Source organism: Chelonoidis abingdonii, chromosome 3 (genome assembly GCF_003597395.2).
Source record: "Chelonoidis abingdonii isolate Lonesome George chromosome 3, CheloAbing_2.0, whole genome shotgun sequence".
NCBI classification, from domain to species: domain Eukaryota; kingdom Metazoa; phylum Chordata; order Testudines; family Testudinidae; genus Chelonoidis; species Chelonoidis abingdonii.
In genome coordinates, this window is record NC_133771.1 from 6,231,055 (window position 1) to 6,257,448 (window position 26,394).

The following is a 26,394-nucleotide window of genomic DNA, read 5'->3' on the forward strand; positions in this document are numbered from 1 at the left end:
AGATGCTTCAGAGAAAACCCAACTCCTTCCTTTTCTCCCTTCCCCTCCCCCCCATAATGCACCTGGCTAGTTGTGCAATGCTGTACATGGTGGGGAGGGGAAATTCCTTCCTGACCCCACCAGTCCACCATCTTCCAGCCCAATGCATGAGATTGGATTGCCCTTTGAGTGCTCTCAGTTCTGCATAGCTGCAGATGCTATGAGTGGTAATAAAATTACCTAGCTCCTTTTTAAAAAATCCAGCTCTCCAGCTGGTAAATTTTACTTCAAAGAAGTCATAATTAACAGCCTCGCTGCTGGTCTGTTTTTATAGATAACTAAATTATTTTTAGCCAGCTTTAGTTTCCAGGAAGAAGTATATGTACAATATCTATGCATGATATCATTCGACTGTTTACTACGGCAGTTTTACCCCGTTAACTACGACTCAGCAATAGCACATGGACTGATTACACAAGGTGGGTTGTAAGGAGACCTGAAGGTAAAAGAACAGATTCACTGGAGTGATCCAAATGCCTTGCAGCTATAGGGCTGCTTTGAGTCTCTAGGACATACCACTATATCGTGGCCCAGTGATCATACATATATAATAACCATACTTCACACATTTGTAGTAGGGTTTATTCAAAGATCACAAAGTGTTTCACAGCCATCCACCACTATGGGGCAGCCCACTATGTAACATGGTGCAACAGTTTAGGACAGGGAGAGAAGAAGATCAGGCTTGACTCTCCACTGCCTTGTGTCACCGTTCACACCCAAGCAGAAGGAGTGTGAAGTCTGTGGAGTCCATGGTGGTTTGGTACTCACTTTGCTTGGGTGTACATGTGCGTGCGCAAAGGGCAAGGCAGTGGAGAACCAGGTCCACTCTCACCAACAGAAGCTGCTGGGGAGATTTTAGGGAGCCAGGACATGGTCCCTCCTCTTGGACTTTGACCCTTATTCTTGCAAAAAGCTCTCTGACTTATTGAATGGCCACAGGTGGCTGGGACTTCAGTGTAACATCTCACTCCAGGGAGCTGCAGCACAGTCATATGGATGAATTGGTGTCCAAGCAGAGGGATGGCAGTGGCATAGGAAATCAGATAGAAGCTGCCGTTCTGGTCCACCTAGTTCTGTATCCTGCCTCATGCACTGAGGATGCTGCAGAGGAAACCCAACCCCTCCTCTCTCCCTCCCCCATAATGTGCCTGGTTACTTGTGCCATGCTGTACATGGGGGAAATTCCTGACTCCACCAGCCCACCATCTTCCACCATGATGCATGAGCACGGATTGCCCTTGGCGTGCGCCCAGCTCTGCATTATGTCTCTTCTTCATACAACAAATGAAATATGAAGGAGCCCCACAGGCCCAGAAGGGTCCAGGTAACTGTGATTACTAACTCTGTGCAGCACACCAGGCACACATTGCTGCTCTGGATGGTTTCTGAAACATAGAAGACAGTGAGGGTCACTAGAGGACTCGCACACTATTTAAAGGGATACTACCCTGCACTACAGCCTCCTGACAGCACCCTGAGCCATTGGTTAGCACCGACTCAAGTGCCTGCTACGAAATCACCTTAACCACAGCATCATGGCACTTTGGTGTATCATAGATTCCAAGGTCAGAAGGGACCAGTTTGATCATCTAATAGTCTGACCTCCATTACAGGACAGGACAGAGACCTGCTCCAGAAATTTAAAAATTGTCAGCGATGGAGAATCCACCACTGCCCTTGGTAAATTGTTCCAGTGGCTAACCACCTTCACTCTCAAAAATGGGCACCTTATTTCCAGTCTGAGTTTGTCTAGCTTCAGCTTCCGGCCATTGGCTCGTGTGATGCCTTTCTCTGCTAGACTGAAGATCCCATTGTGAAATATTTTTTCCATATTTACAGACTGTGATCAAGTCTTAACCTTCTCTTTGTTAAGCTAAATAGATGGAGCTCTTTGAGCCTGTTAAGTCAGGTTTTCTAATCCTTCCGTCACTCTCCTGGCTCGTCTCTGAACTGTCTCCAATTTATCAACATCTTTCTTGAATGGTGGGCACCAGAACTGGATGCAGTATTTCAGCAGAAGTCACAACAATGCAAAATAACCTCTCTGCTCCTACTCGAGATCCCTGTTTATGCATCCCAGGATCACATTAGCTCTTTTGGCCACAGCGTTACCCTGGGAGTTCATGTTCAGCTGATTATCCACCATGAACCCTAAATCTTTTTCTGAGTCACTGCTTCCCAGGATAGAGTCCCCGATCATGGAAGTATGGCATGCAGTCTTTGTTCCTAGATGGACATATTTATATTTGGCTATATTAAAACACATGTTATTTGCCTGCTCCCAGCTTACAGATCCAAATTGCTCTGAATCAGTGACCTGTCTTCTTTATTACTTACCACGCCTCCAATGTTGTGTACTCTGAAAACTTTATCAGCGGAGATTTTATGTATTTTTCCTGGTCACTGATAAAAATGTGAAATAGCATAGGGACCCGACTAGAAACACACCCCTTCCATGAGGATTCCCTCTATACAATGACATTTTGAGAGCAAGCAATTAGCCAGCTTTTAATCCATTTAAACTTGAGAATTGGTGTGGCGCTCAGATGTCATGCATTTGAGCAGCCCTTCCTCTTGTGACTGACTCCAGAGGTCATAACAACTGCTAATTCCAGGCTGAAGAATTATGCCTTTATCTCAACCAGTGGGGGCTTGTATTTTTGATGCAGAAGGTTTTGGGTTCCATCCCTGTTGTTGACCAGCTGGAATGTGCCTCTGCTTGGTTGTATCAGCACATGGCTGGGTGTCTGCCGCTTCCTAAACCTTCCAGGCAGTGAAGTTTAGGTGCCCAGGAGTGAGTTGTTTCAGGCCAGGGTTGTCTGTTAGGAATAAGTATTTTGAGCAGATTCCAAATGCTACGTGAAGGGCTGGATTCTCCTCTCACACCCTGGTGCCATTCCATGGTCTGCCCAGGTGCTGCTTCTCCCCCACATCACTGTGACTGCGATCAGCATCAGGCTCAGAGAGCTGCTGACCCAAGCGGCTGTGAGCTGTGAAGCTGGCAGCCTGTGTACCCTGGGGGAGCTTACCCTGGGGCTGTTTGCCATGGCATGTGCACTGACAGGGAGTACGTCACAAAGGATGCAGTGGGGTTAATTTGATCATTCTCGGCTGCTGAGGTTTTAATGAGGATGATTTTCTCGGTGATTCAACAATCCAGATACAGTTAGGAAGTAACAGGGAGGTGCTAAGCTGGGCAGGACTCCTCCATGTTAAGGAAACAGCTGGCTCTGGCTACTGAGGCTGGGCTTTCATGCCTAGGACACAGGATCAAACCCCATCCAAGACAGTAGTGACCCAAATACTTTACCCTCAGTTGGATGTGGAATGGGCTGGATATTCTTAATCTAGTTTCTATTGTACATGTGTCTATAAAACACAAACTCCCATCACACCTGGCCCCCTTGTGAGCTAAGCAGAGAAACCACTGATTGAATGAGTCTGGAGAATTAGCTCCAATCCATGCCTTGGGGGGTTTCTCCAAGTCATAACAGAAGGAGCCTTGCCTCTGTCTTTGGGATTTGCACTTTGCCTATCAGTCTAGCACCTCGGCACCCCTCCTTTTGTCTAACCAGGTGCTATCATGTGGCAGCAATAACTGCATGGAGTATGTGGGTCACTGGGCTGAATGCAACATGTCAACCGGATTTGAAAATAGACTCGCTAATTTCAGCTTGACTTAGCTCCTTGTGGCAAGAAAACAAAACAAAACGCTCCAGGAGAAGCTGGATGCCAGGAGCTGCTTTCATGCACATGTCCAGTCTGGTCCCTGATGTCTCCATGATGGAAATCTGCTAGTATAGTCACCTTATATTATGATTATTTGCAGCGTCCAAAGGTGAGTGAAGCACTTCTCAGGGCAGATACAGTGCACATGCTCCTCACACACAAGAGCTCACAGTCTGATTTCACACATGACTTGGTCCAGAGAGGCTGTGTGGTTTAGTGGCTAGGCCACTGGACTGGGAACCAGGACATGTGGGTTCTGTTTCTGGCTCTGCCACTGATGTGGTATGAAGCAAATCCCTTCTGCAACCTCTTGTCTCTTCATACTGTGAGCTCTTGGGAGCAGGCACTGTCTTTCACTAAGCGTTTGTACAGCACCTCCCACAACAAAGCACTGATTTTGGAGTGCAAATAATAATACTAGGGACTGAAACTTTCTCCAGAGGAAAGCGATAGAAGCCCCATTACTGGAGATATTTAAAACTGGACTGGGCAAAGGACCATAGGGAGAAGCTGTGCCGTTGCCCCTGCAAGATGGCCTATTCCAGGAGTGACCAAATAGTGACACAACCCCGGTTCCTGAGAATCTCTGACAGAAGTGAATCTGCCTGATCTGGATGCATTGCCTGTGCTGAGGACCTGAGCTGTCTACATGTGGAGGCAGAGCTTTTAACCTCTGAACACCCCACGGTGCCCTGCATTGAGGAGCTTCCCTGTGCACCAGGTGCCTGTAGAGATTGCTTTGGCCACTCAGTCAGAGTCAGGGGCTTGGCAGCATCCTCAATAGTCAAGTGCGTGTGTCCTGTGTGCTGGCTGTTCAGTCCCTGGTAGTATGTGACAGAGGCTCCAAGGTCTTACGTGTTTTGGTCATGCTCCTGTTAGCTGTACCTGGATTGGCCATGACTGATTCTGGGCAGTTCTCTGAATTTCCTGTCTGGTCGACTGCGGGGAGAAAGGGAGGGGCTGCTTTCCTGGGTGACACCATGTAACTGCTCTCCTCTGTTTTGCATGGCAGTGCAGTTGGCTCCTGCCCATCTCTGCACCATCAGCTGGACTCAGAAACTCTCTACTGGGTCCCACTGCTGCTGTGATGACCCTTTGAACGGAGCTCAGGCTGAGATGCTCCCTGATATCCTCTGTTGTGAGTGAGATGAGTAGAGCTACTGGCATCAGCAGGCAGGGGTGCGAGCTGCAGAATGTGGCCAATATCTAGATGACGCAGCGAGCTATTCAATCCACCCATCCCTACTGGAGGGTCCGTTGGTTTGATCGGTTGTAGCAGGCATTTCCAACATCTATCAGTTTGGTTGGTTGACTGAGCGCCCAGCATTGCACAGTTGGTCACGTTCATCCCAGGTGAGGATACATTTGGCTCAGTACTCAAAAGTCTCAAATATTTATACATATCCGGGGCCATTGTGCTAGGTTCTCTAATCAGAGACAGCCCTGGCCCTGAACAGCTTACAGTCTAAGCAAAGAAAGTATGGGAGAAATGAAGCGTATTATCACCATTTCACAGGTGAGTCACTTAGGCATGGAGAGATAATGGGTCTGTCTACACTGCACATTACACCTGGGTTCTGACTTAGGCTTGAGTCCAAGCCCCGTTTCCATCCGCACATAAATCAGTCTACCTTGGGTCAGTAAGCACTCAGTCCTAGGCTCCTGCTAGGGGGATGGGTCAGATCCCAAGTCCTGCTGTGACTCAGGTCCAAGCTCTCTTCTCTTGCAATGTGGACAAAGCTCAAGCCGCAGACCCGAGGCAGAAGGTCTGTGTAGTGCAGTGTGGACACATTAGCAGGGCTATGAGACCCAGGTATACAATGCAGTGTGGATGCTCAAGCCCAGGGTAGGAAACCCCAAGTCCACAAGCCAGGGTCCCACAGACCCAGTGTAGACGTACCCTAAGTGACTCGACCGAGGTCACACCATGAGTCAGTGTCAGAGCTCCGAGCCAATGCCTGTGCCATGAAACCATCCTTCTTAATTTTAAGGCTTTAAATTAAACCGCAAGCTTTTGAGGCCGGAACTATCTTTTTATTCCACGTGTGTACAGTGGGGCCTTGGTCCCTGACAGGTGCCTTTAGACACCACTGTAATATGATACCAGCAAAATACTAATAACAGCATTGCTGATGAGTCATAAAACGCCCCCATCCACCAACCACAAATCCCAAAGCAATCAATTCTTCATCAGATGACAGCTCCTCCCCCACCCCCCGTCAAAGTGCCAGCTCTTTGTGTCTTGTAACCCATCCTGACAGAGACTAAACCCATCTTCCTCTAGCCTGTGGCTTCCTCCATGGTTCAGTGATGGAAGTTCCTGCGGTTCTGTAGCCTGCGCTGAGGGTTAGGTTAGCTGGAAAGCTGTTTGTGACCATGGTTCATCCTGTTTCTTCCCTCTTGCCTGCCAGAAATGGCTCCCTTAGTGGTGGAAATGTAAACCTGCTCAAATGTCTGGCACTCTTTGGAGTTCCAACCCCGAGGGCTGAGCACGAGTGGGATTCTGGCTTTGAAACTGCATCCGGTGTCCCTGAGTGGGAGATTACTGTCAAGAGGCTGTTTATGCTCGCATTAGCCAGGGGCTGCATAACATGCCCCAAACCAGCACGCAGCTCAGGAGATAACACACTGCCCCTTTGTCCAGCCTGGCGATGAACCTGGGCTAAAAGGAGCTTGTGGCTTCAGTTCATTTCCCCCTATCTGCTAGGGCATGTCACAAAATGAGCTCCCCAAGCAAGGCAGGGTGGGGTTCCTGCTTGTCACCACACCTCGTAATGTGATCCTTGGGGGTGAGATCTCTGGGGCAGGGACCTTGGGCCAGATCCTGGCTTCTGCTGTTTTGCATGTATGTGGCAACACAAAAGCATCCAGAAAGCTGGCTCAGCCTGAGATTTGCTACAGGGTGTGGAAATCTCCAGGTGGCCAAGGGCCAGGAGTAGCCTGAATCCAGGGTGGCTTATGCCATGAACCTTCAGTGCCTGAGCTAAAGGACGAAGTTTGTGGGGCTGGAGGCAGTAGTGGACACATATGAACGAACCGCTAGAGAGGGACAGAGGGTGGGTGGTTGCCATTCATTGCAGCAGGAGCAAGTGAGGGGCAGGGGTCTCACCAGACTAGCTGCTGAATCAGGACTTTGGGATTTGGCCTGCGGGTGCGGACAGGGGTAGCATACAGTGCCAACGTCATGAGGGGAAAGCAGCAGGGGCTGGACAGTGCGTGTGGGACAGAGAATGCTGCCTTGTGAAGGGGAGTTTTTATGCTGCTGTGTGTTAAGCAGTGAAGCCTAGTTTGTCTCCAGGTCCCCCAGACACACACTCTTCCCACTGCGCTGCTCATTTTCACTGTGTCAGCGGGGTCTAGTCTCTAGTGGACAGAGCACTGCACTGGGGCTCAGGAGACCTTGGATCTATTCCTGACTCTGCCACTGGCCTGTTGGCTCTCCTTGGGCAAGTCGCGTCTTTGTTCTGGGCCTCAGTTTCCCTATGTGTAAAATGGAGATGATGCTGACCTCCTTTGTAAAGCATGTTGTCAGATGCTACCGGTGTGGATTGTGATAGTGTGTCCCACACTACTGTGTGTATGAGAAGTAAAACAGAAATTTGGAGTAGAGACTCTACCACTGAGGCCTTTATATATAAATATATTGTAATTAGTTACTACACAGTACTTATAGGTTACCCTTGCTGCTGGTTGTCACCCTTGGGTCAGCTTTACTGGGCAGGAAACAGAAGTAGGTCGCTTCTCTGTTCCATTGGTTGATGTAGATTCAGTTGTTTTTTATGGATGCTGTCTCCCAGATACCTACTGAACAGACAGTAACCAATGTATCAAATATTGCTGTGCCAGGATTTAATATTGGTTCCCAGACACTGAACAAGATTGTTTTGAATATCATGTGCCTCAGTTAGGATGCAGTGTCACTGACCCAACTTATGACTGGTACTAAAGGGAAATTTGTTTACCCAATTTGCAGTTACTGTGTAACTTAATTTCTTTACCAATTTGTTCTTTCCTTGCCTTCATGATGTTTGCTGCCATTCGTTTGTTGATTTTTACCTGTGTGTTGGTTAAACAGTTTAGCAAGGTTATGCACATTCATAGATTCATAGACTCTAGGACTGGAAGGGACCTCGAGAGGTCATCGAGTCCAGTCCCCTGCCCTCTTGGCAGGACCAAATACTGTCTAGACCATCCCTGATAGACATTTATCTAACCTACTCTTAAATATCTCCAGAGATGGAGATTCCACAACCTCCCTAGGCAATTTATTCCAGTGTATTTGACCAGTCTCTCATTTATAAGCACTTCAGTTTTCTTTTCTTGGTGCTTGGGGGTTTCTTCACTGTAATACTGATATTATCTGGTGTCTTCAGGATGTGATATTTTTTGGTGTTGGTCTGTGGGATGCAACTTAAACAACTTTTGTTAGTTAACATAGTAAAGTTCCTTTTTTTTGTTTGTTTTCAGTAACCCAAACTTAATACACAGTTTTAACTTAGTTTGTTTACAGTGTAATAAGAACAATGTAATAGGGACCGAGTGAGCTTTTTAACACAAGCTGTATACTTTTGCAGTTACACTTGTTATATAGACATTCATTTTCATTTGAGGTGCATTACTAACATATTTTCATACTAAAGTGTAATGCTTAACGGCTAAAAAGAAATGCTCATGATCTTCCATGAGAGGTGTATTGCTTTCCCTTGCTGAACACTTTGTTACACGTCAAAAGAGTTTGTAACAGAAATTTTAAGAAGCTTTTTAGAGTTAATTTGCTTGTGATACCAATTTTACTTCTGTTAACTGTTTCGAAGCACAAACTTTAAGAACCACTGCTTCCCATTAACATAACATAACAAAAGAAAAGTGATATAAAATTAAACCAATATAACATTAAACCAAAATAAATTTTAAATACAGATACATGCAAATACTTTGAGGGTGTTTGAGGGTATACTTTCATGATGCTGTGTTATGTTTGGGAGCCAAAAGGTGGAAACCTGTTGAAATTGTTTGGTTAGCTTTATGCACAAAATTGTTATTTTAAAAACATTATGGTTATGACAGTCCTTATAACTATATTAACAGTGCAAACAAGTTTATAAAAAGCCAAAACAAGAAATTAACATTGTTAATATTATGTTTACCTTAATGATGAGGTTTCCCTCACATTTTTCTTTGAACAACAAATTAAAAAAAAAACTTAAAAAACAAAACTGCAATTAATAAAGAGAATTCTTTTGTTTGCAATTGCATTATTTGTTGAGGCAGAAATATATGTACATATATTTGTAACAAACCTTTTTGAACTTTGCACAAAAATTGGTGTTATAATACTATGATTGTACCCCAACCATGATTTTAAATAGTGTGGTACCACAACTACATATATTTTTTTAAAAGGGTATAAAATTGACTTTTGTTGCAACAAAATAAAAAATAGAAAAAAAATAGTCACGTGACACACACACACAAAGACAAAGACACACATATGACATACAGGACAAACTTACAATTAAAAACAAATGGCGCCAGAATTCTATTCATAACTATACAAAATAACACAACCAAAAATAAAAAGGGTTAAACATTTGAATAAACAAGTTATTACCTTATTTAAAAACTTGTAACATAAATTGATAAAAAATATATTAATATTTGCCTAATGTATTGTATTAATTTGGTAACAAGGAATTTTGCATTATTTTTATTTAACATTGTTTTAAAACTCTGCTATACTGGAAATAAGAAAAAGCCATGTTTCAAATATAGTTAGTGGTTAGGATTAGAAGCAGAGAGTGCATTTCTGTTGCTTGGCAACCATATCTTCAAGAAAGTTAGGAATAATTCCAGCTTGCATTCCTGAAGGGTTAAAATAATTAATTTACTGGATTAAAGTTTTTACCTTGTTTTCTTTTTGTTTCTTGTTTTGTTCTGTTTTCAATTGCTTTTATTTTTTGGTCATTTTGATGCCCATACAAGAAACTTAAAAAACAAAACAACAAAATCACATTCCCAGCTGTATACCAAAACGACATATATTACCCTCAGCTGCGCACTGATCTCAGTGGGATATGTACAGCGACTCTACATTTCAACTGGGGAGTGTAACTATATAAAAGAAATGTGATAAAAGCCAGAGGTAGGAAGAAGATGAACTCCAGAACATTACCAGGCAGCACAAATGAAGTCTGTGTTCTACCCTCACCTATAAATTACAAATGATAACGTTGTTGGTTCAGAACAAGATGGAATGGGGTGTGTAGAGAGTTATGGAATTAGGAATAGCAGATATCGCAAAAAAGGAATTCTCCCTATCTAATGTCACACGCATTTAAGCCTTAACCATATCGTTAATTAAACTTAATTCAGATATTCTCATTGCAAAACAAGGAGCCATACATTCAAGATGAGAGCAAAGGGTCTGCGAATGGGATAAAACCAACAGGCAAATTACCTGCATACGATGCTTACAATTCGTGTAAAAAGTCCATGTTACAATAATTTGGAAGAAATGCACAAATTCTCTAAAAACACCTTCAGCAGACCAGGAATCTACATACATACTTTTTTGCCAAGAGGCCATCTCTTAATATCTAGGGGTGCAAAAATTCTATTTTGTAGAGTGCCTTTAAACCTGGAGTACTGAAACTAATGGCCTCACACCCCCCCCAGTGAAGCTAGAATTGTGTGAGGCAAGTTAAATGAATCAATTACATACAGAATGGCAAGACGTCTTAGTTCAGGCTTGTCCCGTGATGATAGTAAAATGCAGGTTTAAGTCAGTCTCTGAGAAAATCCCTGCAGGGATGGTCATACAGTCCTTTTTGCAGAGCCTCAGATTGTAGCCTCAAATACCTCCAGAGGTAGAAGCAGGGATTTGAAGGACAAATGGAGATGAAGATATTGCCTCGCTACTTATAGACGACTTCCCCAGGCTGTAGAACACCGCTTTGTTCTCATACTGTGGAAAGTTACAGGAAAATTGGAGTTTGCACAGTCACAATGGGCCAGTTTCTACGCTCACCCCAGTTGAGTACAGGGCGTATGCCGCCTTCTCACCCTTCGATGGGTCATTGTGTAGTTGATGGCTTAATGACCATCAAGCAGGCTAAGACTGAAGCTGACAACTTGCTAACTAGTCCTGGTGCTCACGAAGTGCAGCACACCTTTGAATAATACAGACAGTACCAGACACAGCCAATATTCATAATTTCAACTACAAAAATGATACAGACATACAGACAGCACAATCATAACCAGTAACCCGTAACCTGGTCTTAGACACCTTTTATGACCTCTTTTACATAGGATTTGGTGCCACTACAGAACCTTGGTTGCAACCCATGTTCTATATGGTCCCAGTTTATATCAATAACATCACACATGCAAATACTTTGAGGGTATTTGAGGGTATACTTTCATGATGCTCTGCCATGTTTGGGAGCCAAAGGTACAAACCTGTTGAAATTGTTTGGTTAGCTTTATGCATAAATTGTTATTTTAAAACATTTTGGTTATGACATTCTGATAACTATATTTAAAAGTGCAAACAAGTTTATAAAAAGCCCAAACAAGAAATTAACATTTTGTTAATATTATCTTTACCTTAATGTTGAGGTTTCCCCTTACATTTTTCTTTGAATAACAAATTTAAAAAAAACTTAAAAAACAAAACCGCGATTGATAAAAGAGAATTCTTTTTGTTTGCAATTGCATTATTTGATGAGACAGAAATATATGTACATATATTTGTAACTGAAACTTTTTTGAACTTTGCACAAAAAATTGGTGTAATAATGTTATGATTATACCCCAACCATGATTTTAAAATAGTGTGGTACCACATCTCATATATTTTTTTAAAAAGGGTATAAAATTGACTTTTGTTGCAACAAAATAATTTTTTTTTTAAAAAATAGTTACGTGACACACACAACATAGACACGACACACACATGACATACAGGACAAACTTACAATTAAAAACAAATGGTGCCAGAATTCTATTTATAACTATACAAAATAACACTACCAAAAATAAAAAATAAAAAGGGTTAAACATTTGAATAAACAAGTTATTACCTTATGTAAAACTTGTAACATAAATTGATAAAAAATATATTAATATTTGCCAAATGTATTGTATTAATTTGGTAACAAGGAATTTTGCATTACTTTATATTTAACATTATTTTAAAACTCTGCTATATGGAAATAAGAAAAGCCCATGTTTCAAATATTAGTTAGTGGCTAGGATTAGAAGCAGAGAGTGCATTTCTGATGCTTGGCAACCATATCTTCAAGAAAGTTAGGAATAATTCCAGCTGTTGCATTCCTGAAGGGTTAAAATAAGTAATTTACTGAATTTAAAGTCTTTACTTTGTTTTCTTTTTGTTTCTTTTTTTGTTCTGTTTTCAATTGCTTTATCTTTTGGAGGTCTCTATAAAAACTATAACTTTTAACTTTTAAAACAAAGAAAGAGAGTAGAAGTGAGGAAAGGCAGGGGAAAAGTAGGGGTGGAGGGAAGAGGAACCTAGGAAGGTAGCGAGACCTGAGCCAAGAGAGATTAACTCTATCAAGGTATTTGAAAGTACGGGCAGCAGCAGCAAGTTTAGCAATCTGGGAAAACATATAAAGGACAAAACTTAACTGGTTTGTAAAAATATTTGAGAAAGAAGGTTCTATTTTTAGATATGAGAGCGGAGTGTGGTTCTGTGGGTCAAAGCAATTGGGAACCTGCACAGTTGGGAATTGCGCCCCTGGTTTTTATCCTGGCTCTGAGAGTAGATTAGGGGTAGTTACCTGCTCTTGTAAAACCTGAATTTGTTCCCCCAGTGTCTGTTGCTTTTGTGTGCATGCCAAATGGATAGTGGGAGTGCCCTTTTTTGCTGAGTTAACTGTTTTGGGCAGCTCTCTATGTGTTAATGCATCAATTCTAGGTGTTAACCCGCTTAACTTTCAGTTTTTTACTTTGAAATTCTTTTTTTATTCACTCCCTGCGATCGAGTCGCAGCTCCTGTCTCCTAATGTGCTCTGTGAACTGTTCCATTTTTTCCTTCATTTTGATTTACCAATTCAAGTGAGAGTATTGTTTGCTACTCTTTCCTTCTGTGCACTTACTTGTCCCGTTCTGACAGGCACCAGTCTAGGTTTGATCCGGTTAAGTTTAACTGGAACCTGGCTTTTATCATAGGGTGATGATTGCAATGCAGTGGACCCAGTTCATCTTTTAATTTTACTAGGACCACCTCTTTCCGCTTCTGTCCCCATTCTTCAGGCACAAGGTAGCTACCTGAAAGCCTGCTGTTACCCACTCAATAGTTATAACAGGGGACGGCACGTTATTTTTTGTTAGGTTTCCTTACAGCTGTTTCACGTATTTTTTTGTAGGTTCCTGTTTCACTGTCCTGTTTCTGGTTCCTGTAACTGTTGTCTCTGGCTGCTGCCACCTGCAAGGGCGGTGGGAGCATTCCAGGGCTGTGTAGGCTTCTTTTTGAATCTTTAACTTTCTTTGTTCCTGTTACTTGCCCTGCTTTTTCCATTTACTTGTTTGAGGCCAGCATGCAGCATATGCTGTTTCAGCCATCTCACTGCCATAGACAGTAGTTGCAAGAATTTTTGCTTTCTTTACTTTTACTACTATTTTTCAGAGCCTTGGATTCTACCATCGCTCTTATATGCAAAGTCCATGTTTCTCCATTCTTCAATTCATATGGACCCCCTTACTGGCAATCCAGCGAGGTCCATTTTGAGTTATAAAACTCCATGGGGATCAAAAGGGAGGGATCAGGGGGTTCCCTAGCACGAGGTTTTCTGCCATGTTAGATCGATTCCTTACAGCGCGACAGCTCGCTTACTCACCAGATCAGCGGTGTCGGGTCACCAGTGTTGTCAGAGGTGCTACAGTGTACCGGTGTGGTGCTCTGCTCTGTTCAATGTTGGTATCACTCGGCTGCGTGCGTGTGTTCCCTCTGTGTGCTGCCCCAGCTCTGCGCAGATAGCTGACACAGCAGACCCCGAAAGAGAACCCCAATGACCACAGACTCTAGTAAGGTACGAAGGCACGTCGGCCAGGTTTATTGTCGATATTGGAAACACAATGTCTAGTTCCCTGGCAAATTTAAACGTTGCTGCTAAGGTGCATACTAGCCAGTACTATGTGCTCCCTGGCAATGGACTCAGCTCAGTCAGTGGCGGGACTTTCCACTGCCCCTAGGCTGGACAAAGACACCGCCCCAGGGATGCATTCTTATACACAGGTACAAACAAGTTACACATCACTCCTGACGTATTGAGGTGCAACCCTCTACGTAGTAAGGTACAACCCCTCTACGTAGTAAGGTGCCGCCTCTCACCTTGTTGCACGTTAACTATTATGGGGCAGCTACCACGTGGTTAGCATCAATTCTAACCTCGGTGTCAACCCTTAGCTGCAGTTAAGCCTGTTTTGGGGCAAGACTACCAATTGTGTTAAATAGCAGCTCAAACTTCTAGGTGTCAACCCGCTTCTCTTTCTGCAGCATCAGCCCTTTCCTTGCCAGCTTCTGTGAGCAGGGTCTGCCTCTGGCTCACAGCTTAACTTTGCTTTATGTTAGCAAAGTCTTGACCATTACTTTAGCTCAGGCCTCAGGCCTCATACCAGGCCTCTGATACCAAGGTTTATATCTCAGGGCCTCCTCTTACTACAAAGCACATTGAGATCTGCTGCTGAAAAGTGCTAGGGGTATATTATTATTATGGGTCTTTATCACAGAAGCAGATTGGCACAACTGGGCCTTGCCACAAGCCACACAGTCCATCCCAGAGGTACAGCTAGTCACAGCTGCTTGGGCTGGCTTGACCTGTGTGAGTGTGTGATTCCGGCCAATTGTATAATCGAACCCTGGGGATTTCTGTTGTGGCTACAAGTCTAAATGAATCCACTTGGCTGGCAGCCCTATCCTGGAACTTGCTGAGAATACGGGGCTTTGCTTTGATCTGCCCTGAGCTCAGATTATCCTCTTCCTCTTCCCTCCACCTCAGGAACGGCTGATGCTTTCCATCCTGCCCAAGCACGTGGCAGATGAGATGCTAAAGGACATGAAGAAGGACCCGAGCCAGAAAGAGATGCAGCAGTTTAACACCATGTACATGTACCGCCATGAGAATGTCAGGTAAAGAACACGCCTTGCTCCATGGGTGGAGGGTTGAGCTCCATGTGAGACATCACTTTTATCATGGGCACCTTGTCAACACTCAATTCAGTGATGTAAAATGTGGATTGGAAGGAATAATATGAATGACCTATGTGCATTTCTGGGGGTTACATTCATTGTAACCACGCAGGGAAAAAAGTCCAGGGCTCAGTGTTACCAAGCACACAAGATGTCAGGCTGCACAAGGAGTGGGATGAAGGATAAGACCGAGGCTATTTTAATGCCAGTTCGTAAACCAGTGGGGAATGCTCCTCTGCCGCACTGCGGCTGGTTCTGGTCACCCCTCTGCCGAAGGAGGACAGAGCAGAAACAGGGAATTCAGAAATGGGCAGCAAGATGGGCAGACATCTGTATGAGGAGTGACGGGAAGGGTTGGGATGGTGTGACTGGGAGAGGAGAGGAGTAAGGAGGGATATGACTGGGGTACACTGAGCTTGCTGACTGCTCTCTCCAGCCCAAGAAGGACTGAGATCATCACACAGAGAAGCTGGATCAGGCCCTTTCTCTCGAGTCTCCATGGATCAGTGGCACCAAGAATCTTCAGCAAAACCGCAAAATAAACAATTCAGCATAAACCCAACAGCTCAGCCAGGTCCTTTTTCCTGGCCCGGCGGCTGTGCCAGAGTCTTACTCCTCCAGGCAGCCCTGCCCCAGTCCTCCTAGAGGCTATCTGCCTGGGAGTCCCCCCACTCCAGGGCCTGCCACCTGCTGCCTGTAGCTTTCCTGCGTCCCTGAGCTCTGTCAACTTTATGGGAATCCGGTGTTCATCAGGCAGTCACTCAGGCTCTACCTCAGAACGGGGTTGGCTGGCCCTAGGCTCCTTGGCCTTTAAAGGGGCAGCCCAACCTGTCACATACATGAAATAAAGAATGGGGTGGAGGAGGTATATTGGGCACTCTGTTGTAATGCAAGAACAAAGGGGCATTCAGTGAATTTGAAAGGCAACTGGCTTAAAGCTGATAAAGGAGCTGGCTGTCCTATGCAATGTATAATTAACCAGTGGAACTTACTGCCACAAGGTATCACCGAGAACACAAGCTTAGTAGGATTCCAGAAAAGGCCAGACATTTGAGGAGCATGAGAAAATTCACATTTGATAGGATGGGAAAAAAATGCGTAAGCAGGTATATAAACCCTCATGCTTCAGGGCATGCACCAACTCCCAAGTGACAGGGTCAGGAAGAACCGCCCCCCCCCAAGGTAATTCCATTATCATTCCTGGTGGGGTTTCTTATGTCTTTGTCTGAAGCAGCTGGTGCGGGGCAGTGTCAGAGAGAGGGTAATGGACTAGATGAAGTTGGTCTGATCCAGTAGAGCAGTTCTTATGTTCTTGGGAAAGCCCCAAGATTCCTTGGCATGAGGGGAACAGGGTGGGATATTTCACTGTCAGAAAGCTGTGGAGAATAAACAGCAGGAAAAAATCCAACCTTGGACTGCCTCAAAACTACTAAGTCTTCAGCATCGCTGCTGCCTCTGATTCTGGCTTTCTCCGCATGCCTCTGAGTGGCCTGTCATCCATATGGTGCTGCCACTGACCCAGTTATACCAGGCTGGCAGGTCTCCCTGTGGGCAGCTGGATGGCTACAGGAAAAGCAGGGAGGTCTCTGTATTGTTCCTGAGTGGAGGCCGGCTCTGGGCGATAGTTGCATTGGAACAATTTCCCAAGGGTCGTGGTAGATTCTCCATCACTGGCAGTCTGTAAACCAGGACTGGCTGTTTTTCTAACAGGTTTCTGGCCTGTGCTACACAGGGGGTCAGACTAGACGATCACTGTGGTCTCCCTTCTGGCCTTGGAATCTGTGAGACCAACTCATGTTTTCTGGCTTGTGTTCTCTTCTTTTCCCAGCATCCTCTTTGCTGACATAGTTGGCTTCACCCAGTTGTCGTCCTACTGCAGTGCCCATGAGCTGGTGAAGCTGCTGAACGAGCTCTTTGCCCGCTTCGACAAGCTGGCAGCGGTACGTACACCCACGCAGTGCCTGTCAGTCTGGACGCTCTGGTTCATAACCGGCTCCAGAGAGCCTGGCAGACTCAGTACACCACAGCAAACACAAGCCTCACAGGAGGTCAGAGCTTCTCTGCCACCCGAGTCTCCCCTGGGCTCAGCAGGGTCTGGGAATGCTATGGTGGCAGAGCAAGCAGGCTTTGCTCCTTGCCCACTTGAGGAGCAGTGCTGGTGAGCTCCAGGAGGTCACGTCATGTCTGCCCATCCCCGTGCAGAGTGAAGCTCACCAAGACATGAGGCTGAGGCCTTTCACCTCCTGGTCACCTCAGCCTCCACCTGGCAGTGAGTGAAACTGTTAGCTGGGTTTGGTGGGTCTTGGCCGAGTTCCCCATGGCCAGGGGTTCACACAGCAAAAGCTGCCACCACTCTGGACACCACCAGCCTCCGTGGTGGCAGCCTCTGTGTAAAGGCCAAGTCTGAATGAGCCTCGGAGACTGAACTCCCCTCTGACTCCTCCAGGGCAAGCGGGAGGCCTGCTGAGTGGAGGGACACCGCAGCTTCTTGGGCATAGTCGGTTTGGGGGATAAATAGGGGGCCTCTGGGCTGTCACTGCAGCCCTGAGACCAAGGAAAGGTTCAGCCTGCAGAGGACTAGCCCCAGAGTGAGTGTAAGGAGCAGCCCTGCCCTGCCTGCACAGGGAGAAGTGCCCTCCCCGGGGTGCCTGACACCCGCAGGCCTCATCCTCAGTAACACCACACAGACTGCAAAAGGGGCTCCCCCGCCAGTGCAGAGCTGGTGTAAGGCCGTCTCAGCAGCCCTGCTCCCAGCAGATCAGGGCTGTGTCTGGAGTGCAGTGTGCCAGGGCTATTCGCTGTTCCCTAGAGGCCAGGAAGCTGACTGCCTGGAGGCTGCTCTAAGTTACACTAGGGGCTGGGCAGGGCCCTTCATGGCCCCAGAATACAGGGAGTGCACAGTGGTTAAAAGTTACCTTAGCCCCTCCATCCTTGCCCCCTGAGTGTAACTGAGATTCGAACCCGGCAGCCCCGGGCCCTGGCGGGGCTGTTTTCCCAGCAGCACTGAGCTGTGCCCTGCTGCTGGGAAAACTGCCTGCCACCCTTGTCCATGGGGTAGGGAGAGGAATGGAAAATGAGTTTATTTCTGCATGCCCTGGGGATGAGAGTTCTTGGACTCAGGTCAAACCCTGCTCCTGCTGCTGCTGCTGCATGGGAAAGTGCTGTGGGTGTGAAGCAGGGCAAGCAGCAGAATGGGCAGGGGAGATGGGGAAAGCCATGTTAACCATAAAGGGAGAAACATTTTCATTTCCTGTCAGCCTAGCCTAAACTCTGAGTCAGTACCGGGAAGGGGAGCGAAAGGGGGAACAGGAGAGAGACAGAGGAGGAGGGAGAGTTGGCGAGGTCAGGAACAAAGGAATTCAGAGGGAGGAGAGCGGCGCTGAAAGAGGCAGTGGAAGGGGAAGAAGGGAGAGGAAAACCAGAGACCCAATTTCACCCTTGTGAATCCAGAGTGGCACTTGCCTTTACGCTGGGGTAACTAGGAGCGGAAGTTTGCCTGCGTAGGTGCTGCACATTGCCCAGAGCACCACAGCTAGTTAGCCCAGCCCCTGCCACAAGGAGCACGGGGAATTCATAACATACTAAAGCCAGTCACCGTACCCTCATGATGAGCTGAATCAAGTTGGAGCAGTGCAGCCTGGGGGCATAGCGCAGGCCTGGGGGCAGGGCAGTGCCTTTCCCAAACGGTGGAGAAGGGCAAGTCACGACCAACGTTGCTGACGAGGTAGGATATCAGTATTACCAACTCCAATTCTTCAAAAATCCTGAGTCTGACTCACCAGAGATCATGCGATTGGCTTTAAACTCATGAGATTGTGTAAAAATAAGAGATTTGGCATTCTTTTTATTTGCCTTCTGCTTTTTGAGCCTTTAGGGTGCCCTGGGGTCACATTTTGAAGCTGTCTCCACAGCCATGAGGGCTAGAAACTTACTTTTTCTGTAAGAATGAAGGCTGAAATCATCCCACATCCACCTGACTCCAGGAGCTGGGGCTTTAAAGAAAACAATAATTATTATGAGACTTCTGACAAAATCATGAGTCAGCAGCACTAGGATATTCACAGAGCAGCGCTGGACTGCTAGGTGGAGAGGGTGGGGCTAGGGTATTTCCTTCAGGGTGCAAGTGGAAGGATTTGGGTGTACGTGAGTGGAGAGACCCTGGCTCCAGCGGCATCGTGGAAGGAGGTGCAGAGACGGGAGGTGGTGGGGGTGGCAGACACAAGAGCTGGCAGAGCATAGAAGGTAGTAATGCAGAGATGTAGGTAGAAGACTCTCTCCCAGCCACATGTGGTCGTCACATGTTGTGCTTCCCCTGCTTTCTCAGAAACACCACCAGCTGCGCATCAAGATCCTCGGAGACTGCTATTATTGTATCTGTGGGCTGCCGGACTACCGTGAGGACCACGCCGTCTGCTCCATCATGATGGGACTGGCCATGGTGGAAGCCATATCGTAAGTGCCGCTCCCTTCGTCCCTTACTCTTCATTCCTGGGATGGATAAGCACTTCCCCAGCCCTATCGCTTCGCTGTAAATGAGCAGCGCTCATGGGGCTCCTTTAGCCTGTTCTGTGTCATGACTTGGGGTTCACCCATCATGCCTCTTCCCTCCCCGTAGCCAGTGCTGTCTGTTATGGTTGCTTTGGGCCGATGACAGCTTTGTCCCATTGTGACTTTGGGAGCGCGCGTGTTTGTTTAGATGTGAAGCCTTTATTTTGCGCTAACAAAGTTTGCTGCATGTGATTTCCCTGTTGTGTTTTTTAAAGGATTGAAGAAGGGGTGGGGGGACAAGACTGAATTAAAAATAAGTCCCCTGGCTTTAGTATTGTGGGATTGCACAAGTGTGCAGCACCACAGGGTTTGAATTGGAGTGTGCACGTACACATGAAAACTAGCTGTAGCATATACAGAGCTGCAGTAAGTATGAGATGGGATTTTTAGAGGAAGAGATGGGATTTTCAAAGGCACCTAGAAGATTTAGGTGGCCAAACCCTTTGAAAATCCCAGCCTAGGTAACTCAGGACTTCCTAACCAGTTATTAGGGCACTAGCCTTAGAGTTGGGAGAGCTGAGTTCAAGTCTCTGCTCTGTCACAATTGCCCAGTATGACCTTGGGCCAGTCACTTACCCATTCTGTGCCTCAGTTTACCATCTGTGCGATGGGGTTCATAGCCTGGCCTTGCCTTACAAGAGTATTGGAAGGATAAGTACATTGAAAATTTGCTAAGTGGCCAGACAGGATGGGGCCAGATATATACCTAATATGGAAAAAGTGGTATTTTTACCCCTGTCCTATAATTGAAAAAGATCTGAAGAGATTTTTTTGCACCAAAATTCACCTTTGAGCTGAGAGCAGGGATTGAAAATTTCAGCCAAAAGAAAGATTTATTGAAAGCTTTGAACAAGGGTTAATTGTGAGAGTTATAATGAAAGCTGGTTTGCAATGAGGATCCCTGGGGGCACGTTGCATAATGGTTAGATCAGAGGTCTACACGTCAGGAGTGCTGGGGTCTGGTCCAGAGTCTCCTGCTAACTCACTGCATGACCTTGGGGAAGTGCCTCTCTGTAAAATGGGATTAATGACAGGTAACATGCTTGAAGGCATCTGAAGTGACATGGGACGTTCCTTTGACATTGAAGACACGTGGGTGTTTTTGATCAGGTTGCCTGACACGCACCACCCGAGGAAGGTGGGTTGTGAGGGTTAGTTCACTTGTGACTTTACACCAGAGGAAGATCTGGCCCCTAGCATGTCTGCGCGTCAATGTGTCAGCAGGGGCCAGACTCCACTAGACCAGCATCAATCCTCGTGTCTTCAGTGGGGCTTCTCCGATTGGATCTGTCCCAGTATCTCTGAATGCTGTCGAATGCCCTGCCAGGGTGTGGGGGTGAGGCTCAGCTGGGGGACTTACCTGCTGAGACGTGGATCCGGCAACCTCTCTGTGTGACCCCTGCTCTCTCTCTCCCAAAGCTACGTGCGAGAGAAGACCAAAACGGATGTGGACATGCGGGTGGGGGTCCACAGCGGCACGGTGCTGGGTGGCGTGCTGGGCCAGAAGCGCTGGCAATACGATGTCTGGTCCACAGACGTCACTGTGGCTAACAAGATGGAAGCCGGTGGCATCCCAGGGTGAGTATCTCCAGGTGGACAGACAGCCCAGGCTGAGCCTCGGCAGGGAGGTGGGGAAGCCTGCAGTGGCTAGACAGCATCAGGGCCGAAGGAGTGTTGGTCCATCTCCATCCACTAGCCCTGACATTCACCTTAACGTGCCCTATGTCTCCACTGCTCCAGCCCTGACGTGGCTTGTTTTGGGGTCCCTCTGGCTAACCTCAGTGATACCAGTGCCGGTGCTTCCCCAGTGCTTCACCGAGGGAGGGAAGAGCATGAGACCCCATCAGTAAGGCTACGTTTTAGTCATGAGTATTTTTAGTAAAAGTCATGGACAGGTCACAGGCAGTAAACAAAAATTCACAGTCCGTGACCTACGGCTTGTATTACATACCCCTAACTAAACCTTGGGCTGGAGGACATGGGTGCTCTGAGGGGGCAGTCCATGGGTGCTGGGGGAAGTGGTCCGGGACTCCCGCTGGCGCTGGGGGGTGGGAGGGTTGGCAGGGATGGCAGGCTCCCTACCTGGCTCCGACCAGCGTGTCCCTGCAGCTCCTAGGGAGAGGGGCTGCCAGGGTCTCCGTATGCTGCTCCTGCCACAAGTGCTGGCTCTGCAGCTCCCATTGGCCAGGAACCACCGAGCCCCCTGGCCCCTCTGCCTAGGAGCTGCAGGGACGTGCAGGTGGGAGTCGGGGAGCCCCCCCCACAGGTAAGTACCGCCCTGCACCCCGAGCCCCTGCCCCCTCCCACACACCCAAACTGCTGCTGCTGCAGAAGTCACAGAGGTCACGGAAAGTCACAGAATCCGTGACTTCAGTGATCTCCATGGCAGACACGCAGCCTTACCATAAGGGCACGGTCTGTCAGAGTCACTGCATTCCCCTCCCCTCGGTCTTTGTTAATAACAACACAACGCTGTGCAGGAATTGGCCCTCCCTCCATTCAGCTCCATTGGCTGCACTGGGAGCAGGATCCTGATCCTGTCAGCTCCCCGCAAGCAGGAGCTGTGTCTAGGATCCGGCCAGTCCTTGCCCCCTTGGGTCCCACGCAGTCCCATCTGGTGCCCAGGGCAGGATTGGTCTCCGTGGCACATCAATAGGGTTTTGTGCAGTCAAGTTTTACGTCTCAGGTGATGTTCTTCTCCCTTCTCAGTGTGATCTGAGGGAGGGGCCAGGAGCTGCAGAGACAGAAGGGTGGAGCCCATCAAGAGGGCAGGCTGGGGGGAGCAGAGCACCTTCCAGAAATCCCAGCCTGCTTTGCCCCCAGCAGCCAAAAGTGGTCGTAATAACCTAGCCAGGCTCCCATGTGGTAAACATCCCAGGGCCTCATTTGGAGCCAGTTGAAGTCAATGGGATTAAATTCTGCTAGAGTATTTCCCAGAGCCCCGCAACATGCTATAAACCCCTCAGAGGGGTGGAAAATATTTACTGGAGCTCCGCTCCAGACAGCTCTGGCGGAATTCAAGCCCTGGGAGTCACTCACGCTGCGTTTGTTACAAGGGCAGTCCCTGTGGGCTGGGGGGCGTGGGGGTGTCCCATGGTAACCGGCAGGTCCTGGAGGAGCGGGGAGGTCTCCGGAAGGATGGTGACTCTGGTTTGGAAGCATTTCCTCTGTGGCCAGGCGCCCTGCAGGCCCAGCTAAATACAAATACAGCACAGCTCTCCAGGTCTTGTCACCGCTAAGAAATTACAGCCATGGGGCAAGGAGCAGCCAAGTGCAGCCGACTGGAAAGCCACGAGGGTAACAAATCTGCTTTCTCCAGCTCGGGTCAGCAGCAGCGCCCTGGATCTGCCTGGGTGGAGATGCCAGGATTGGTTATTAATAACAAGAATAGCCATTTAGAAGGAGCAACTGCCCTGAGGCACTGGGAAATCGGCGGAGACAGCCAGACGCCTTGGAAGGGACTCTGAGCAAACCTCAGCTTGGAACGCCCCCCACGTGGGATCCAGATTTGGATTCCCCACTTGGCGGCTGGAGCCAAATGGGGCCTCTTCGCAAATAACCGGGGAAGGTCCCGTGCAGAGGGCTGGGCTGACGGCACCCCGTGGACAAGGTGGGAGGTGTCCCATGCCCTGGCTCCTGCTGGCTGGCTGATTGCGCCCCACCCATCCCGGCCAGGAGTTGGAAACAGCTTGTCAGCAGGCAGCGTGGCGTGTCCTTAACAGGCCAGGCTGTTGTGAGAACACCAGCCCCTTTTTCCCGCCTCACTGCTGGTCTCCCAGTCTGCTTCTGCTGCCCCAGCCGCCAACGAGTCAGGTCCCGGCTGCATCTGCCACTCCTCTTCTGTCCACCCCCTGCCCAGACATGGGCCTTTGCTTTGCTCAATCCATTCCCACCTTCCCCATGGAAACCAGTCACTGCAGGGACCCAGGGTTTTCCCTGGTATCTCAGTCCTGCCTCCTTCCCCAGGGGATGAAGGGAGTGAGGGGCTTTGTGCGGATCCCTCAATACTTTCGCCAAACGTCCTCCCCAAAACCTGCCGAGTTCTGCCCGGGGCTGGCACGAAGGCAGTGGGGTCTTACTGATGTCTTCTTCCCACCTGGCCCACAGACGTGTGCACATCTCCCAGAGCACCATGGACTGCTTGAAAGGGGAGTTCGAGGTGGAGCCCGGTGAGGGCGGGACACGGTGCGAGTACTTGAAGGAGAAGGGGATCATCACGTACCTCATCGTGGTGCCCAAGCAGCCCCTCAAGAATGGGATCAACGGAGTGGTGAGTAACCTTCCTCCTCCTCCTCCATCTCCTTTCATCTCCGCTGCTGCCGCCCCCTGTTCCTTGGCCTGCCCTGGGCTCCGATCTGCGGCTTGCGAAGGCCTGTCTCCATTTCTGCCCTTCTCACGCATGGCAAGAGGTGTGAACGCTTGGCCTCATCCTCCTCTCTCCTGGCTCCCGATTCCTGTGAGCCTTTGATTCTAAAACCTTCAGCACTCCTGTCCTTTCCTAAAGAGACTTAATCCGTCTCTGCCGCCCGTAACTTCTGCTGCTCCTTAATAACCACCCTACGTCTTCCTCTGCTCCAGTCACTCGCTCCCCTCCAAGACACCCCCTCTTTCCCATGTTGGTAGCCTTGTGGGTGAATCTCACTCCAGCAGCGGGACCAGCATGAGGCCTCGGCAGCATGGCCAGGAAACAGAATGCTGCATCCCGAGTCGTCCCCCCTTCTTACGGCCCTCGGTCCTGGTGGCTGAATTCCCACCTGCTCCTTTGTGTTCTAGAAGCTGTCCCTGACGTCCTCCCATGGGAACTCCCCGCTGCTGATCAACACCAAGGAGTGTAACGGCAGCATCAACACCACCTGCACCACGCCCGACGAGGCCGAGGAGCTGGACACCAGGGTGAGAGCTGCCCTGGGGAGAGATATTGGCAGGGAAGCCCGGGGCTACCCCCGGGTGTTTAGAGCCGCAGCAGGCTCGAGGGTGAGCACACGGGGCAGGTATTTGTTACCCCTGGGGTTTGCTCACCCTGTCGAATTCCAACACAAGGAGAAGGGTGACAAGTGCTTGGGCCTTGTACTTCTCTGCTGGGATATGAATGGAACTGGGCACAGTGACTCTCGCCCATGTGGGGGAGGGGTGGGGCATTACGAAGATTGAGGGGCCACGTCCTCAGCTGGTGGAAATGGGCTGGGCTGCATGGAAGTCGGTGGACCAAGGCCCATTTACACCTGCTGGGGATCTGGGCCAGGCTGGCCAGCGGCGTTCAAGAGGAGACGGCCTGTTTCTCAGGGTGCACTTCTAGTTTTGTCAGCCAGTAACCCCAGGGGTTTGCCTTTGTCTGACTCTCACCTCCCCCCTTGCCAGGTGGTGAACCCCTCCTTCCCTAACCCCCGCCGGCGCCTGCGCCTGCGCGACCTGGCCGAGAGAGTCGTTGACGCCTCGCAGAACGAGCAGGAGCTCAACAACCTGCTCAACGAAGCCCTGCTGGAGAGGGAGTCTGTGCAGGCGTGAGTGTCCCCAGCCCCCCAGGTCACGGGGGCTCCCCAGTGCAGCTACAGGGACCCAGCCCCAACCCCCCTGGGTCATGGGGGGTCCCCGGTGCAGCCTGGCTACAGGGACCAGCCCCATTTCCCCTGGGTCATGGGGGCTCCCCAGTGCAGCCCTGCTACAGGGACCCAGCCCCAGCCCCCCAGGTCACAGGGGCTCCCCAGTGCAGCCTGGCTTCAGGGACCAGCCCCATCCCCCCTGGGTCACGAGGGCTCCCCAGTGCAGCCTTGCTACAGGGACCAGCCCCCCTGGGTCACGGGGGCTCCCCAGTGTGGCCCTGCTACAGGGAACCAGCTCCAGCCCCTCCATGTCACGGGGGCTCCCCAGTGCAGCCCTGCTACAGGGACCCTACATATCATGGGGGTGCTGGCCAGTGCAGCCCTGCTGGGACCTGCCCAGCCATCTCAAACCTGCCCACAGACTAGCTGGGCTGCAGTGGATCTGCTCTCTTTGCACTGGTAATGGGTCCCATGCACGGCGTATCAGCCGGCCCAGCGGTGCCCTGGGAACAGCGGCCAAGTACGGTGTGTGCCTCAAACAGCACCAGGATGCCATTGATTGAAGGTGCTGTTCCTCTCCCTCCCCCTATGGGGGCTGTACCCTTTGCCCCCAGATACCCTGTCCTCTCCCACAAATCCTTCCCCTCTCTCCTGGATGCTGCAGGGATTCTCTTCCTCTCCCCTCCCCCCAGGGGTGCTCTTTCCCACGGCCCTCGTTTCTCTCCTCATGGTGATGGCAATGCCCTTGCAGCAGCCCCCCGGCAGAGTGAGGACCCTCCCTCTCCTTTTCCCCTTTGCCCATGGCCTCCAGCATCTCACTGGGGTTCGCGGTGTCTCCGACAGGCTGAAGGGGAAATACACCTACCGCCTCTCCATGCGCTTCATCAGCCTGGAGATGGAGACGCGCTACTCTGTGGAGAAGGAGAAGCAGAGCGGGGCCGCCTTCAGCTGCTCCTGCGTGGTGCTCTTCTTCACCGCTCTGGTGGAGATCTTAATCGATCCCTGGTGAGCAGGTCGACTGGGGCAAGGGGCAGGGGCTCTGTCTGTCCAGCCCCTGGCACAATGGGGCTCTGTGCTGGGAATACCCGCCCCCGCCCCTCACCTTGGGCAGAGTTGTAGGATGGGCCTGGCGCATCAGTCCCTATACATATTCCCCCAGAGGCCTGGTTGATTCCTCCGGGGCTGGACTTCTATGTGGTTGTTGTGACATTATTGATATAAACTGGGACCATATAGAACATGGGTTGCAACCAAGGTTCTGTAGTGGCACCAAATTCTATGTAAAGGGGGTCATATAAGGTGTCTAAGACCAGGTTACGG

General features: G+C 48.9%; 1 protein-coding gene across 1 annotated transcript in view; it reads left to right on the top strand.

Moving 5' to 3' along the window:
• The window catches only part of ADCY3 (adenylate cyclase 3), a 110,191-nt gene that overhangs the window by 54,691 nt on the left and 29,106 nt on the right, over positions 1-26,394 (top strand). The window contains 8 exon segments of the mRNA XM_032790532.2: positions 14,796-14,926; positions 16,815-16,926; positions 19,311-19,438; positions 20,954-21,112; positions 23,642-23,804; positions 24,308-24,427; positions 24,893-25,035; positions 25,918-26,079. Coding sequence (XP_032646423.1) covers positions 14,796-14,926; positions 16,815-16,926; positions 19,311-19,438; positions 20,954-21,112; positions 23,642-23,804; positions 24,308-24,427; positions 24,893-25,035; positions 25,918-26,079 — 1,118 coding nt within the window.